Here is an 18,422-nt window from a genome sequence, read left to right on the forward strand (position 1 = left end):
GTGGCATGGGCGGCAGAGGGGCCCAGCTTTGGCTTTTGAGCAGGCAGCTGGTCTTGGGCCTTTAGGCAGAGCCACTCATCAAGGGACTCAAACTCATTCCTATTGTACACCTCCATGAAGCAGGGTCTTCGTAGGGGCACTCTTCCCTGGGGTGCCCAAACTCCCTGCAGGTTCCACACCACGGAGCCGCTTCTGTTTCCCGCTGCCGATGCTGGTCGCCCAAGTCTTCATTAAGATCCTTTTTTTAAAAAAAAATGCAGTCCTGCTCTGAGTCTCAAGGGTGCTATCCCACTCTGACACTACATGTAACAGGATAGCGTTGAGAATGACAGAGGCTAGAAAATGCAGTTAAAGTGCTGCTGGCGCACGTTTATTAACACAAAAACAAAGAAACAAACGGCATGAGGGACAAAATAAAAGGTTTAAATAAAGCAATTCTGATGTCAGACTGGGCATTCACCTTCACTGACCAAGTTACCAAACAATACAAGTACAACTGCACACACATCAAAACACTCACCTAACTCCCTCCCCCAGACAAAGGATTTTTCCTCTCCTATATACCATGTGGTTGGAGCCTAATTAACCATCAATCATTCAATTAAGGCTCCAGCCACATTCTCACATGTATTCTGGCAGGGAGGATTTAAACCCCCTTCCTGCCAACCCTATATATATATATATATATATATATTTCAGGCTTTCGCCCTGCCACAGGTCCAAATAAAAAATTGAACCACATAAGGAAAATATTGTGAAACTAAATTTCAGTACTATAATGCAAATATCTTTCCACAGGTCTTGTCTGTAAGATGGAGAGTATGAGTCACCCATGGAGACGTAAAGTGTTGGTGTTTGATTCAGAGAAATGTACAAAGAACCACTTTGTCTAATGCCAGAAGACTCTGCTTCCAGCCTGCAATTTGAGTTGAGGTTTGAATCTGGGAATTTGCTACAGGCTAAGAGAACATATGTACAGTATTATGACATTTGAAATCAGTTTTTTTCTTACAGAATGCAAATACTGGAAAACTTGTTGTGCCTGCCTTGATCAACTTCCATATGCCTCTGATGGGATGTGAAACCGGGTCATTTTTAAATCATATTTTTCTATATACAATATATACAAACTTTTTACATTTTATTTATGCCAAATGCAGCATTAAATTAACTGGTTTAATATCCCATTTTTTATTTTCCACTTCACACTCTCTGTCAGTTCTGTTTTGAAGTCAATCCATATATATATATATATATATATATATATATATATATATATATATATATATATATATATATAACATTCATTAGACTGAACAGAGATTAAACAGCATGTTGGACAGCACAAAGTGTTAATTGTGGGCAAGACCCAAATACAATAGTTCCACTAATCTGATGTAGCAGGCAAAAAAATAAATAACAACCTTATTCACATTATACTGGCCCATGGTATGGAATATATTATGGTAATATAAAATGGCATCTTGTTCTGATCATTCTTTTCTTATGTAACAAAATAATGCAGTGCTCCCCCTTTATAAGGCAGGCCATGGCTCCCATTTGCCCCATAATGCCATTACACTAACACTAGTAGTCTTGTTATAAGACGGAACACAAATAGCACAGTCTCTTAAATATGGCTCCCGACTACAGCATTATAAAAGGGGAGCACTGTAATAATACTTTGCTGTGCCAGGAACTAAGAAGGAGATTTGTTTTCAGATTGGTCCCCATGCTGAATCCAGATGGTCTAATAGTGGGAAACTACAGGTTTCATACAGTATAGGAAAAATAACTTGCTGGTGTTTTTGATTTTATAAGCACTGACTTTTGGCAGTCTATGTATCCACCTGCAATTTCAGCATCTAACTGTTTTTGACAGCAGCACACAATCGGGCCTTTTTTTTTTTTTTTTTTTTTTTTACAAAATACATCATATGGATGCCAAAAAGCTTGCTCAGCAGTGAAACTTTGGACTGTCGAAAAAAAGTTTTTTTCATTATTGCCCCTTTAACTGTTCTATTAAATTACTGAATTTAGAGTAAAGTGATTACTGCAGTCCTATTACTACATTAAAACCAGTGTTGCCTTGGAGCCCCAACACAACGTTAAGCTGAGACAGCTGGCTATGTCATCACAACCATGTCTCAGTATATGAGCTTGTCACTTAGTGCATAATGTTTTCTTGTGAATGTGTAGGTGTTCCCTGAAAGAAAAGTGGCCTCCACTGTTTGACACACAAAAATAAAATGATAGAGGAATTTCAAAAAGACCACAGTGTGAGTAGTTTAAGTGTATGTACGTGACTCTTTCCCTTTGATACTTTCACCCATACTACAGGTTTAAATATATAATAACATATAATAATAATAAGGATATTTAAGTATTTTCTGAAAGTGTGACACCAGTATATTTGCAATAGAGCAGTTCAAATATTCAGGTGAAGTTAACTTAATGACTCAGTCCCTTGATCTCAGGCGCTCATTTACATCAATGGGCTTTCTCTTTTATAGATGTTCAAATATGCCAGCTCTTGAAGATATTGTATTAATATGTACCAGTCTATTAACCCATGCATGTCTTCTTTGTAGATACTGTTGTATTGTGACTTGCACGGCCACAGTCGGAAACCTCATGTCTTCATGAATGGATGTAACCAGGCATCTACATAGTCCTCCTCAGTTTCCTCTTATCTCTGGGAAACGGTTTTCCCATTTCTTATATCTCAGAAGGTAAAATGTGTCAAGCTTTTCAAACAGTTATGAATTGTAATGTACTGCCCAATCACTACGTAAGTGTCACGGGCAAATATGTATTTTGATTTTTAAAATAGTGCTATTTGTTAGTAAATAAAGAGTTTATTTATTATTATTATTATTATTATTATTATTATTATTATTATTATTATTTACAGTGCTTGTCTTTCCCTTCCAACGTGTTCTGGAATGAGCCAGGATAGGCAATCCCTAGCAACAGCTCATTGGGCACATACATAATGTTATTTACATTTTAAATAGTGAGCAGATAGGTTTGTTGATTGTTTGAGTAGTAATGTTCCTTGAGATAACAAAATACTGAGCTCAAGTCATGTGATTTCATAAAAATGCCAGGTGCTCAGTGTTTGGTATTTGAGTTGAGTTAAAATTGCCAAAATGTGTTGATTAAGAATCTGTATATGATTTTAATTAATGCAGGAACACTGAAAGATACGACCATGCCCCGCTTGAGTAATGAAGATTGCCTGGTTGCTATCGGCATGATTGAAGGCAGCATGTCTGTGAGAGAAGTTCTGCTTCAAGAAGATGTTCTGCTTCAAAAATCTGCAGACTAGTCCAGAGAAAACAGGAAACCAGCTCTGTGAGGGACAGGCCACGTCCTGGAAGGCAGAGGGTCACCACACCGGCCCAGGACCGTTCTGCTGACTGTTGCATTGCTCAAGCCAACCGGGGGGGCAGTGGAAGTGTGATGATGTAGGGAGGAACCTCCTTTAACACAAGAACGGCTTCGGTGCAGATTGAGGGCAACCTTACTGCTCAGCGATACATTGACAAAGTCCTTGAGGCAACAGTTTTTCCATTCCTGCAAGCCAATCCGGAAGTGTCGATTTTCAAGCAGGACAATGCAAGACCACTGTGATAGAGAGAGAAAGGATCGATGCTGTAAATCTCCCTCCCGATTAGAAAGGGCGCTGTGTAAGAGGGAAGGTATGCTGCCTCCTAGATCTGCCACCTCGGTAGTAGGTGGAAACCGGAAGGTGACCATATTAGGAGGGGCGTGTAGCTGCAAGGACGATTCCATTGCAGTCATCTGCGGGGCAGCCCTCTATTGGAGAAACCATGGCGACGCGTTGACTGCAGGGAGGAGTTTGCTGGGAACAAAGGGAAAGCAGCTACATCAGTTCCTCCTCTTGTGCTGAGAAACTGAGCCACCAGCCGGAGCGTTGTGTTTTTTGGATTACGTGTTGTTTGTTGTGTGTTTTCAGAGGCGGAGTAGGAGCGCGGGACTGCAGCCACGGAGCCAGTTCCAGACCACAGAGCACTACCTTCCCTTCACCAACATGAGCACACCCCGTGTGGATTACAAAGCACTTTCATGCACAGGACACTCAAGATTTCATTGTGGACACTTGCTGTTTGTTTTTGTATTTTTGTTTGTCAGCCAGCTGTGTTCCCCCCAATACCCTCGCAGGTAAAGGGGAGGTTTATTTTAATAAACACAGTCGTTTTTGTGGGAGAAATACTGTTTCAGGACTGTTATTTATTCACACACCACTCACATCCGTCACAACCACACAGTGCTAGGATTACAATTGCACGACTTCAAGAAAACAATGTTGAGGTCTTGCCGTGGCCAACTTTTTCTCTTGACCTGAGTCCAACAGAACATCTGTGGGACCAAATTGCCAGCGCCATCCACAGGAGACAACTGCGACCAGCCAACCTTCACCAGCTGGCTGCAGCTGCACAGGAAGAGCAGCAGAACATCCCACAGCAGTCAATCCAGAGGCTGATCAGATCTATGCGTCAACGCTACCAGGGTTGTGTTAATGCTCAGGGAGGTCATACCCTAACTTTGTAATGTTTTCATTTTGACAGTGTGTCAGGTTTCATACTGAAAACTTATCATGATTCTTTGATCTGTATTTTTGTTCACATTTTCTGTGATTTTGTTTGATATCTATGTTTAAAATATTTGATTAAATCCATTAGACCTGTGTTTCTTTTGTGTATCAGTATATATAATACATGGATAAAGGCTATATTTGCATCCTGAGCCATTCAGAAAAAAAAGGCATACCACAGTAGTGACGTCAAAAAGTGATAATTCCTCTAGTGGAAAATATACTTGAACTTTGACCCATTCGACTCCTCGAGACCATCACTTTCAATTCAAACACAAAATGTCTCATTTTCAATCACTCCACAACACCCACAGTACAGAAATGTTCATTAGTGACCAACAATATGAGAATATGTTAAAAAAAAAAAAAATCATGCAAAGCTGATACATTCGTATCTCAGAGAAACTGGAGAGGAACGGGAAATTAAAACAAGGTAAAGGCAATCATCCAAATAAAGCTGAAGCACTAACAGATAACGACATAGAACGTCTGTACAGCACTGAAATACTATGTTTAAAAAAAAAAAAACAACTGTACTGCTGAACCTCGTCTTCTTTAATATTAGCATCACAAGGGTATCCATGTATTAGAAAAAAACTCTTCAGTGAGTTACAGGAAAACAATTCCATTTCGGGTTTCTGTGACGGTTTATAAATTACTCGACCTTCGGTCTCGTAATGTATGACATCACAGAAATCCTATATACAGTATATACTTGGAATGGTTCTTATTGCAAGGATTAAAATACTGCATTTTTGTTTGTTTGATTGTTTGTGAAGTCTCTATCAGAGTGCTTTTACCTAAATTCAGGAGCTGCTCTTCCGTTCTAGTTGCCTGCCATGTACATGTTACATACAGTAAACTAGATCAGCCAAAGTTTCTTTATAGATGTAAATGCCAGCTCCATTTTGGGATCAGCTACTTCGGATCAAGTTTTCCTTTTGTATAGCACAATATTTGGCCCATAAAGAAATAATGACATTTGTACTCTAATATGAGCATAATCAATTATGAGAACACAATGGCATGACTTCCTTGTTAAGCTCAAAGAAAGGGTTCTTGTCCTGGTATAATAAATTCATGTTAGTAACATACCCCCGGCAAAAAAATAAATAACACATTACAGCTGTCAATACCACAAATGAGTAAATTACCAAGACTTACATCCACAGTCTATAGAATGCATCTCACAATAATATAGGAGGCTGTGTGGTCTAGTGGTTTAAGAAAAGGGCTTGTAACCAGGAGGTCCCCGGTTCAAATCCCACCTCAGCCACTGACTCATTGTGTGACCCTGAGCAAGTCACTTGACCTCCTTGTGCTCCGTCTTTCGGGTGAGACGTAATTGTAAGTGACTCTGCAGCTGATGCATAGTTCATACACCCTAGTCTCTGTAAGTCACCTTGGATAAAGGCGTCTGCTAAATAAACAAATAATAATAAATACCCTTGCTGTTTCTTGAAATCCAGACAAGTTGTTTCAGCACAGAGAATCTGCCATGGATGAGATTTATTGATTGCAATTGTAGATGGTTTGATGAACTGTGATGGGCGCTCAGGGCCCGAGTGAATAATAAATTTGGCCGGAGGCCTAGTCCGTGGGTGCGCAAAGGCTACAATCAAGGCCGGCTTGAAAAACATGAACGGTTACATGCACCCAAGTGCCACAGCTAGGAAGTGGCTATGAGCCACCCCCCGGGACGAGGTGGCTGGGGTGGAGGAGGCCGAAACAAAAGTTGGGGATGATGAATAATTCATTAAGAGCTTTACTGGAAAAATGTAATGGAACAGCTTCACTTGCCAACAGAAAGGCTCATGGAAACTAGCTAGCAGATCCTCATACCCTAAGCGGCCCATCTGAAGTTAAGCAATCCAAACACTGTCATTTCTTTGGTACGTGCATGTGACCAGCATAGGTGAGAAGTGAAAGATGACAGAAACATGTTTTTGCACAAAAAACATTACATTTATTCAAGTGTTCTCCAGCACAAGTACATAAGAAAGGAGCCTTTTCTTCTTTTTGGGCACTGAAAAAAATGGGATGAAGGCGGACTGATTCTGACTGCTACCTTGGCTGTACGCACTGACCTTTAGAAGAGTATAATCCATAAACAGCTATGTCACGAGCAATAGTTACACAGAAGTACAATAGCATTACAGAGGGAAATAGAGAAATTGACCTGTAAAGTCTCAGAACTGTGAAATGTACATTATTGTTGTCAATAAATATATAAGCAACGTTAAAAATGGCAGTCAAATGAAATGGAATCTAAAACAAACATTATAAGAAACACTGCTTTTTTTTTTTTTTTTTTTGCTGCATGGAATGTGGGTTAAAAAAAGCACGGCCGCCAGGGATCAAGCAAGTACATACGTAACAGTAAAGGTTATTACCAAATGTTTTCTAATTTCCTTTAAATCTTTAATATGAATACATGATTTTCCCACAGATAAGCACCAACTACAGCAATGCCTAGACTAAACACATGAATCTGTATTTTTTTCAAGTACAAAGTTAAAATGCCTTTGCTAATATATTTGTATAAGAGTAAAATAATAGTGCTTTTTCTTTTCCTTAACTACGAGAACTTAAAAACAGTCATTGTCAAGACAAGTTGATTTGCTCCTAACAATATATATTTTTTCATTTAGATAAAATGTTTAGCACCTTATGAAACACCTACAGTCACTCTTTTAACTCTTAAAAAAGAAAAATAAAACACTGAATCTAGGGCTGTGCGATAAAGCTCAGTTTCTCCTTCTTAAAGCTGTCAACAAGTTATTGTTAAGATCACCTGACAAACCATCACAAGCCACTGTTAAATCCAAACAAAAAAAAACAATTCATAAATATAAAAGGCGGGTTGGAAATTCTCCCCCAGTCCGCTGCTTCATAGCTTATTCGGATGCAAATTCATGTCTGTTTTTTTAAATCTCAGCTTTACTAATTTCATTATATAGATATTAGTAAAGAATCATGTTTGTACATCTTATAGCTAATGTAGAAAGACATAACAAACACACTCTGCAAAAAATGGATATCTGTATAATGGGTGTAGGGCAAACAGGGAAAGGAGCCAGCACTGTTACATCCAAGGCTGACTATATGACAAATCCAGTGTACTGATTTCACATTGTTTTCTATTACCTTCGAATAATTGGCTGGTTCATACATTCCAGAGTGTTTAGATTATTACAATTAAAGCTTATGTGTCTTATCACAGGTCTTCTACTAGATGCTAGATACTATATTAGCCTGGTAGTTCCTTTCTCCTGTTGCTGTCCCACGACTGCACATTTCATTTGGTCTGTATTTGGCCTATCCTCAGAGTGACAGAGTTAGAATTTGTCCAAAATCTTTAAAAAAAAAAAAAAAAAAAAAAAAGAACAAGACATGGAAACAATAGAGAATCTTTTTTTAAGCAACATACTGTAGATGTTCGATATATTTGTTAAAAATGTCCCACTTATCCCCCACCAGACAGTACATTTCAAAATCAGCAAATTACAAAAATAATCAGTGTTTTCCCCATCTCTTTCACATCAGTTGGCGCAGCCCTAGCATGGTGAAGTGAGAGGGTCAGACACATCATAAACAAACAAAATAAAGCTGGAATCAGAAAGAAAAATATACATATATAAACAAGCTAAATAATGTGGAAAAAAAGCAAAAACAATTCTTATAAAAAAGCAGAACTGCAATGAAAGCTGCACCATGTTGTTGTTGTATGCACCTGATTGAATATAGTTTGAGTGGGCAGGGGGTGCCGGGAATGTCTGCCTCCTTCAGCTCCCACACCCCCAAAGAGATGTACAGTACAAATGATACCAGTCTCAGTAAAACAAAACAGTAGTTCACTGCAGCCTGTGATCTGAAATTCAAGATGACTAAAAACACGGCTACACAGGTGGCTGGGTTTGTATTGTTTGTGTAACCACAGGCATTGAGGGCTGAGTTTACAAGGCCAAAATAGTGAAAAGCACCAGTATGTTCGATATAAAAATGTTGTTAGAAAAAAAAAAAAAAAATGATGGCAGATCACTTTGCAATTTTTTTTCTTCTTCTATACAACTTTTTTTTGCAAATTATTGCAATATTTTTACACAGCAGTCACAACCCTGTTAGTTTGTAAGGCCACGTGGAAGCTAATGTTTTTAATCATCTGTTTATTTAAAAGCACCATTATAAAGTCACTATTGTAAAGTAGTACCTTTAGGTTTTGTATAAGAACTGTAAACGAGAGGTAAGTGGTTTGTGATCTGTTTTTTTTTCAAGGTTTCCTAAAGATAGATCCCTAAAAAAATACTGTAAATGTGTATGCTTGCAATTGGTTACCAGTAATGGTGCTGGTAAAGTAAGGCTCAGCACCTGGAAGTGTATGCTTGGGCTTATTGTTACAGTTCCCTGGCTTGTGCTCCTGTTCATCAAAACCAGGCTAAAAATGATTACAAAATTAACACACATATTTATATATACCATAAAACTTCAAATAATTGCCGGGTCTCAAATAATCGCCTGTCTCCGATACGCGCCAGGTCTGCTGGTAAATTGTAAATAAACGCTGGGTCTCTGTCATTGCCATTGAAGATGAGGAAGATAAGGAGCTTGAGCGTAATGAACTGATAATAAGTGACAGCGATGACAGTCATGGGGTTTCCATGCAAGTTTTTTTTTAACTCGAGACATTTACACGAGAAAAATGTCTCGTGTAAAATGCTTTTTTGGGTTTCCATTCGCTCAGTTTATTTTACTCGAGTAAACTGGGCTTTTCACCCGACGTCATGCAAATGAATGGGAAAGGTGGGGGTTGATGTGTAAATTAGCTATGCGTAAAGTACTTGTGCTGTTTTTGAAGATTACTAGTGACATTTTGTGAAAATGTGGTCTCCATGTGCAGATAACTGGTACACGAGTGAATCTAAGCTGCTGTAATAAAGCAAAATACCCTGTGCTTGCTTGGTTAATAATGTGTTTTACTGCTCTTGACCAAATTGTTTTTCAAATGTCAGGTGGGTTGGCTTGTCATTAGTATTGAATCTGGTTTCAACTAATTTATCTGACGACTCATTAATTAAAAATTAACTCGGAGGTATAAAATGAATCTGACCAACACAGGTATTGCAGACATATGAGAAAAAAAGCGGCAGCCTTTCACAAGAAGCGCAACCCATGTTGAGTATGGGTGTGCAAATTTCAACCTGCGACTCTAAAAATGTATTATATGCGGACTTGGCAACTGTGAAGGTTACAGCCACCAGTTTCAATTGGACAGCCACGATTTGAGGAGGCTCATGCTCTCCTTTCTTTTAAGTTGTGTTGGATTTACTGCTGTGTTAAATATTAATGATGCAAACAAATAAAACACAATATGTTCATTTGCAATTTTATTTGGTCAGTTCTGAGAGGGCACCAACAACTTGGATGTTGTTGCGCTGTTTTGGGCGATCGAGCTGGCTTATGACATCCAGTTCACAAACTATATTTATTAACGTGGAGGGCAGACGTGCGTTGTCTTTGGACATAGCTGGGATCAAAAAAAGGATGGGAATTAATTCAGTTAAGCAGCTCACTTCCTCTTCGTGTTTAATTTTAGTGTAGTTTTTACAGCAAGGGTATTCTCAAACAGCTACTTTAATACTATAACAAATGCATAACTCAGTTCATGGTAAGTGGTTTTATACAGAACTGTAAACCCACAAGAGATATACAACATGGCAGTCCAGACACAGCAAAAAACAATAATAGAAAAAAGGCCGCCCGCATTAGCATGAAGGTGAACTACTCACTGCTAACCATAAAATCACCCATCAGCCACTACTTTCTGCCTTCTTGGAATCCACAGCAACAACTGACCTGATCCCTTGCAATATTTATAGTCAAGGATAAACATGCTCATTAACATTCACACGTGAAATGCAGGTTTCCATGCAAAACTGGGTGTGGTTTTCCCGTGTGTTTTGTCATTTACACGAGTAAATGAGATTTACCCTCTCTTTTTACCCGAGTAATTCTCCCAAACGTGCACGCGCATCGCAATTTCACGTGTAAATTGACCCGCATGGAAACCCAGTGAATGATGAAAGGATTAATAAATAATAATAATAATAATAATAATAATAATAAATAGAAAACGTAATTTAAGGTAGGCCTACATGTAATGCATATTTGTTTAATGCAGTTATTATGTTATTAAAAGTTTTGATAATTTTAAGTGTGCTGAAAGTAGGCCAGATACAAACCTCTCGGTGTATTTTAACGTGTTTTGTTGTATTAACAATGTACAAGTTTGAGATTAAACAATAAATTATTTTTGATAATGATACTTATTGAGTTTATTTTTCATTTTTAAAAACATTTTAGAAGTTTGTATTATTATTATTATTATTATTATTATTATTATGCAGTAAGCATAGCCTACACACCTGTGTTCTGATATCTACAGGGCTGTCTTTTAGTGGCTTTAACTGACTTAATTAACACTTTCGCTTTATACATGAGGGTGTAACAATACAACGTAATTTTGTTATAAAACAAAACTGTTACTTAGTTCCCAATGACACACAACCTTTTAAAAAAGTTGCTGGAATGTTTCAATTGAGTTATGATGTTGCTACAAGGTTGTGTGTTAGCGGCTTCTCAATGACCGCATGAAGCATGTGAAGCTACTGATCTAATATAAACGCCAGTCTCAAATAATCGCCGGTCTCCAATACGCGCCGGGTCTGCTGGCAAATATTGTAAATAAACGCCAGAGGCATTTAATTTAAGTTTTATGGTACACATATCAAACTGTATATCTTTATATGTAATAATTTTACGGAAACCATTCATATTCTGTTTCAGTACTCAATCCTATCTTCTAACATATTGTCTCTCAGGGCTGTAAAAGAACAGAGAAAAGCCTTTTCTGAAGTACAGCTTGCACACATAAAATCAACACAAAATATTCACTGGATAATATAGCTAAAAATTAAAATGACATTTTAAAAACAACAAAACAATTAAATAGGATAAAAGAATGACATTAAAAATACAAGAAATTATTTGAAACATCTACTTTAAATGTATTTTTTTTTTCTTGTAAATCACCGGAGTAAAATGTTATTTCTTGTTAAATATCAGTTCTTGTGTATTTTTAAGTTCTTTTGTTTTTCCGCAAGTGTGTCGAGTTCTAAACACATGCGAAGTACTCTTTCAGTGGTGCAAACAGGTGACGGATGACTGGGACACTCCAGGATCTTCCCAGAAGTCTCTGTCTGGCAAGGCGGCTCATGTTGGAGACATCTGTGTAATGGACAGGGAATCCAAACACCCTGGAGAGAGAGAGAGAGAGAGAGAGAGAGAGAGAGAGAGAGAGAGAGAGAGAGAGAGAGAACACAGACAACACCTTCAGACACTAGATCGAATTACAGCTGAGGTGCTTTCTTCTACTTTACCCTACCTCAACAGCTGTAACAGCTGCGTGACTATGGCAGCTTGATAATGTTGTGACCTATAGTACAATGCTCTTATTGCCCCACCTCCCTTAAGCTCATCGGCATCTCCTTGTTAAGTTTCAAGCAACCTCTGCCTCACCAAGCCCACCTGAGGCAGTTCCCTTCCTTGGGTAGGACGGTTGGCTTTGCATAGCTCTGTTAATTGTCCAAAGTGAAGGTGGATGGACTGAGCTGGTGAAGCAGAAGCTTCCCATTTGTTTTGTCCCTATGTCTTTTTAATGAAATCACTATTCATATAACAAGTTCTCCACCACTACGTAGGCAGTATATCATTCATTGCAACTGGGAAAGACTCACCTCTCCATTTCAGTGCACCACAGAATGTCCTCCTTCTCGTTCATGTAGACTGGGAAGTGCTGGTCTTTGCCCTGCTTGATAGAATTCGACCTAGTGGTGATGGTTCTCACTTTGCCGAACTGAAAGAAAAAAACTTGCTTTCAAATGAACACAGATCCCCTTGTTGTTTTGTTCTCTATTGATTAGTTTCAGCCATGAGACAATTTTTGCAGCAATTGATTTGTTTTAAAATATCTTTAGGCAAATACAGATTTGTTGTAATGAAAGATTTGTCAGAAAGATGTAAAATTTGTTTTGATTAATTGGCTTTGAGAGAAACTATAACCAATGCAGTTATAACAACACTGGAGTAGCCCTGACTTTTGAAGCAGGTAGTATCCCTAGCCTTACTTTATACAACTTTATTTATCTTGGAAGTCTTCTTAAAACATCTGTTTCTTTTTGTTGAATCTCCCCTAGAGTTTACTGACTACCAAGGTATTATACATAAATATTATATATATATATATATATATATATATATATATATATATATATATATATATATATATATATAAAAAATAGCTGGCTCTTTTAGCTAATATATATTAGTGCCTTGCAAAAGTATTCAGACCCCTGACCAATTCTCTCATATTACTGAATTACAACTGGTATATTGAAATTTAATATTTGGTAGAGCCACCTATTAATGTGTGCGGGTTGAATACTTATGCAAGCAAGATATTTCAGTTTTTTATTTTTCTTAAAAATATTTCCCAACATAAAACCAATGTCACCTTACAACAATTGATTTTGAGTTTCAGTGTTTTAAAATAAAATATCAAACAGAACAAAATTTCAATGTACCATTTGTAATTCAGTAATATGAGAGAATTGGTCAGGGGTCTGAATACTTTTGCAAGGCACTGTATATATATATATATATATATATATATATATATATATATATATATATATAGTGCTGGCATAAAAATGTCATAGTAAACAAAAAACCTGTTGACCTACTGAGCAGCACAAAAAGAGACCCCATGTGTCTTTTGGTTTTCATTCCAACTGAGCTCTCAATTACTGAACTAGACCCTTAATTTAACTAATCATTTGCTTAATTAAACCTTTTAATTGTTCTCAACTCGGAGTTCAACTGAAAATGTTATAGCTAACTTGAAATCTGCAATTGTTTAAGAGCTGAAAACAAGTAAAAAGGTCTAATTAAACAAATGATTAGTTCAGTGAGGGTTCAGTTCAGTTATTGAGGGTTCAGTTAAGTTATTGAGAGCTCAGTTGGAATGAAAACCAGAAGACACATGGGGTCCCCAGGACCAGGGTTGGGAAGCTCTGCCCTAACCAATGAAAAAAAAAAAACATTAATGCTGATTCTCTGATTGAAATGAATTAGACAAATCATCTTTCTCCTGATGAACACTCCAGAGTAAATATATTCTTATTTTTGACCCATGATGTGTGAATAAAAATATAAAAACAATCAGACAATACAATATGCAATAAGGGGAGATTAAAAAACAAAACAGTAAACAATGCATGTAAAGGTAAATGATTTAAGTAAGGAAAGCATTAAACTCCTGTTAATAGCCTTTCTTTGTTGTAATTTTCTTCATCACCATGCCTGGCCTTGAGATGCTCCCAGCGTGAGACCTGAGAAACAGATGTCAACACTGGACTGTCTACTGCTGGGCTCCATTTTGGGGATAATGAAGTTTTATCAGTGACATTTATAGACGACCCTTAAGCCGACATAAATGCCACTAAAGGATATCAGCAAAGCTGTTTTTTTATACCCTTACCAGCTATACCAATGTTTCTCAAACTCGGTCCTGGGGACCCGCTGTGTCTGCTGGTTTTCATTCCAACTGAGCTCTCAATTACTGAACTAGACCCTTCATTGAAATGATAATTTGCTTAATTAGACCTTTTTACTTGTTTTCAGCTCTCAGACAGTCGCATATTTCAAGTTAGCTATAACATTTTATAAGTAACTTGAACTCTGCAATTGTTTAGAGCTGAAAACAAAAGTGTCTATTTAAACAAATAATCATTTCAATTAAGGGTCCCCAGGACAGGGGTTGAAAACCACTGAGCCATACAAGTGAACTAGTTGTCTAAAGGAATACAGGGGATACATTTAGCTTTTTTATTCTACTCAATAAAAGACCCATCAGCCAGTTCCTCCAGTACCCAGTTTCCACGTGGCTATAGTTCTGCAGTATTGAATAAGGCTGGAATCTACAGAGATTCTGTCAGGGTGCCCTTTTTCTTTGCTATTCATTTTTTTGGGTAATATATTGACTAGTGTTACAACAGTTTACGTTTAACAGTAAAACTTGCTGTCACATATATAGCCCTCTATTAACTGTTCTGTCAATGAAAAGAATTTTAGAAGTACAAAATGTACCAAGTTGACATGTTGTGGCAGGGCAAAAGCTTCTATAAATAGTGTGTGTGGGAATGTAAGGTTGGCAGGGATGGGGTTAATTCTGTCCCTGCCAACAATCCCAGGTGTGACCATTCTTCAATTAGGTAATTGAGTGCTAATTGGAGACTGGCCACCTGTTTAAAGGGGAAGAAAATCCTTTGTGTGGGAGAAAGTGAGTGAAACTGTGTTTTGTTTGTAAGTGTTCAGTGAAGGCGAATGCTCAGCAGTGCTTGGATATAGTATTGTTTTTTTAAACCTTTTATTTTGGCCCTCGTGCTGTGTTTATTTGTTTCTGTGTTCTTTCTTTAATAAATGTGCGCAACAGCAATTCACTGCAGCTTCTGGTCTCTGAGTCTCTTATTCCTGCCGGTAACAGCTTGGGCCGTGGTGCTATCCTGTCACAGATGTACATACAATACTTATGTGCTCCTGCATTGTTGGGATCAGACAAATATCTAATATTACAGACTGTTCTGGTGGTAGACTATTACTATAATTCCATATTATACTGGAGTTCTAAAATAAGTACAGATAACTATTCAATTGATTGATCACTCACATGATTAATCAATTAAAGAAACCATTAAAACCCTCTAAAAATAATACACTGAAAACATTAGTAAATAATAAGCCACCACATTTAACAAGCCTCCCTGAATCTAGGCCTCCTGTAAGAACCCTATGTGTCCAGGGCTCCTGCTAGACTATTCAGAGCTCACAGACCCTCACCTTGGCTGTTCTCCCATGTTCCAGACAGTCTTGCAGGTCCAGCTTGTCATTGATCATCGCCACCAACGGTCTGCAAGGAAGATGGGACACGGAAAGGGTAGCAGCTTGGTGTGCTCTCCAGAGGCCCAGCTGACTGAGACACACACCAATTACATATTTGCCTTAAACTTAAAAGTTGTCCTGCTTTTTTCATGAGTGACTTGCACTGGCCATGGCATGCCAATTGGAGGAATTCAAATAAGCCTGATTCAGTAACAAAACAAGTTTTCTTGTATTGTTTTCCGATATTTCAGATTTAATTTTTTTTTTTTATTCAGATCTCTTAATATAAGCGATGACCCAGATAAAACCACCCTCCGTGTGATAAATCAGACAGCCTGCAAACCAAACGTGGCAATGCGATCTCCACCTACCTCGATGCCTAATATGAAAATAAAACTTACCATTTCCAAGACCCATTTTGGCTTGAGGAGATTAGCCAGCAGTAGCACTACTGACCTGTGTGGTTGTGCACAGTACTGCACTGCGCTGCCTGCCCCCGTGCACCTCTGCTTGCCAGTGTGTCTGTGTGTCCTGACCTCACTGTGACTGTGATCTCTAATGCTGTGTTCCTCATGCAGCCCAAATACTCAGACCTACACCCGGGGCCCAGTGACCTGGGAATAAAGAGACCTAAGAGCTCTCCACACTGTAAAGTTGTGAGGCGGAGCAGGGGTGTGCTGTTCTCTTGCTCTGCGGTGGCATTCAGGACACCGACTTTGGTTTCCCTCACCGTTCTCTCACCAACCTGTTCATACCAGGAAGGTTACCCCAGAAGTAGCGGGCTCGGTGGGCGGCTGACACCTCCTTGGCATCAATCATCACCGGGTTACACTGAAGGGGGAGGGAAAGGATAAAGAGAACACTTCGGGTGCAGTACTAAACAAAAAACACAACGTTCTCAGTGTGTGACGTAGGCACCGGCAATATATTCCCGTCACTGGGAATGTATCATCAAACAAGAATCACGCCACCTAAGGAACACAGAGCTAGCCAAACAATTCTGTTAAATCTTGCACAATATGTATTTTCAACACTTCATGCATAAGGCATTTGCCAATTTGTTTTTGTTTACTCATAGGTATGAAAAAAATACAGATCTACCAAAATATGTGCATCTTTCATTTAGGAAAATGTCAGAGCTATAAAATGATGGCAATACATATTAGGGAGGATTTACTGGAATGATTTTGTTAGCGCTGTGTAGTTAAACCAATGTAGATACCAAATAAAAAAGTAACATGGAAAGAGGACTTTCAATGTCAACAGGGGTAAAACAGATTTCAGTGAGAACTAATCTTGCTTCATTCATTCAAAACAACATAACAGTGAAATATTATTGTTCATCTGGCTGTAGTACCTATTGCCAGCCCTTGAGGGCACTAACGTTACATTAATTAAATATAGTGTGTCCACTGGTGGCTTTCTATGAAAATGTTACCTTTTGATTTCTATTGTTAAAATGGAATTGCTTTTAAAAAATGTACAAGACATTTTGTGGAACACTGTAACTATGAATCTGCCACACTTGATTCCAGTCTACACCACACGTAAACCACAGAATAACAAAATAAATATTTTATTTCTGTTAGCAATACCGCTTGGTTGGAGATTTCTTAAATTATTTTGTTCGTTAAAAATGATGTGTATTGTGAGAAGATCGACATTGTCCTCTTTTGAATATTATTTCATTCAGTATTTGTGGGACTGCACATTATCTGAAGCAGGCCTCCAGTTAAGTTCAACATGATGACGCTCAGGAAGCTCACTTCACTGAAGGTCTTCCTGACACATCCCATAATAAACAACCTAAATCAGGTGATCTGGTGCTGGTACCTCGAGGAAGCGGGAGATGTCTCTCTTGTCGCTGACGCCCATCGCCACCACATTCTCGAAGAGCCAGAAGAAAGGCCTGTTGTCGCCCTCCTTGGGTCTCGCTTCGTGGAGAAGGCGGTAGAACTCGAAGAACAGACGGCCTGTCCCCTCTGAAGAACACAGGAAAGAACATTTTTAAAAATCAAAAGCAGAAATGGGAATGACTTCCTTATTCTTGAATAAACCTTTTGTTTTTGAATGTTTTCTTTGCACCAATTATTTTTTCTAAAAGAAATGTAACACAGTTTATGTTAAACACTCTAATTAACCAATACTGGGTACAATGTATGTCTCCAAGTGTAAACCTTAATCACTGGACTATTTTATTCTTCTCTTATGTATATGACCTCTATGTAATTTTTAAATGAATGTGTTTAACTCAGGATATAGCCAAGTCCTGTAAGCTGTGATTTATTTTAGTAACAGCTGAGGAAAAACGATATCTGGTACATTATCCTGCAAACTATTTGCCTTCTCTATCACACATATGAAACTTAAAGAGGTCATGCAACCTGCCAGTGGTCTAATATTAAATCAACAGCAGTTGAGCAGAGGATATTGGAAACCAGAATCTCTTGGCTCCCATTTTAAACCAGCAAACAGTGCTACCACAATTAAGTGTTATTTTACTGGGAAGCAGTAGTTTGAAGATTCACTCCATACCAAAGAGACCCTTCCTTGCAGGGTTGACGATGGAAAGGTCGTTGCATGGGCTTCCTCCAATAACCAAGTCGAAGGGGCCCCATTCATGTAGCTGTGGGGAGAACAACATCCATTTTTGCAGGCTTACGTTTATCTGCAAGGCAACAACATCCCTGGCACCGAGTTATTGTGCTGTGTTACAGTTTACTGAATTGCTAAAATAATTATCTGGCATAAAAACCGTTGTACAACAAAGTGTATCCTTTATTATAGACTGCTCAGGATATTTCAG

General features: G+C 38.2%; 1 protein-coding gene across 10 annotated transcripts in view; it reads right to left on the minus strand.

Moving 5' to 3' along the window:
- Nucleotides 1–6,564: 6,564 nt before the first annotated feature.
- LOC117402280 (DNA (cytosine-5)-methyltransferase 3A-like) overlaps nt 6,565–18,422 on the minus strand; it is a 228,785-nt gene continuing 216,927 nt past the window's right edge. For 8 of the 10 annotated variants that reach the window (XM_059023711.1, XM_059023707.1, XM_059023704.1 and 5 more), the window contains 6 exons: nt 18,152–18,242; nt 17,450–17,598; nt 16,347–16,447; nt 15,575–15,644; nt 12,415–12,533; nt 6,565–11,934 (listed from right to left, as the gene is read on the minus strand). In XM_059023711.1, the coding sequence (XP_058879694.1) occupies nt 11,793–11,934; nt 12,415–12,533; nt 15,575–15,644; nt 16,347–16,447; nt 17,450–17,598; nt 18,152–18,242 (672 nt within the window). In that variant the 3' untranslated portion in view covers nt 6,565–11,792. The remainder of the gene's footprint in view (nt 11,935–12,414; nt 12,534–15,574; nt 15,645–16,346; nt 16,448–17,449; nt 17,599–18,151; nt 18,243–18,422) is intronic. The other 2 variants (XM_059023706.1, XM_059023705.1) reach the window with 1 other exon arrangement.

The sequence above is a fragment of the Acipenser ruthenus genome, chromosome 5, assembly GCF_902713425.1.
Source record: "Acipenser ruthenus chromosome 5, fAciRut3.2 maternal haplotype, whole genome shotgun sequence".
Lineage (NCBI taxonomy): Eukaryota > Metazoa > Chordata > Actinopteri > Acipenseriformes > Acipenseridae > Acipenser > Acipenser ruthenus.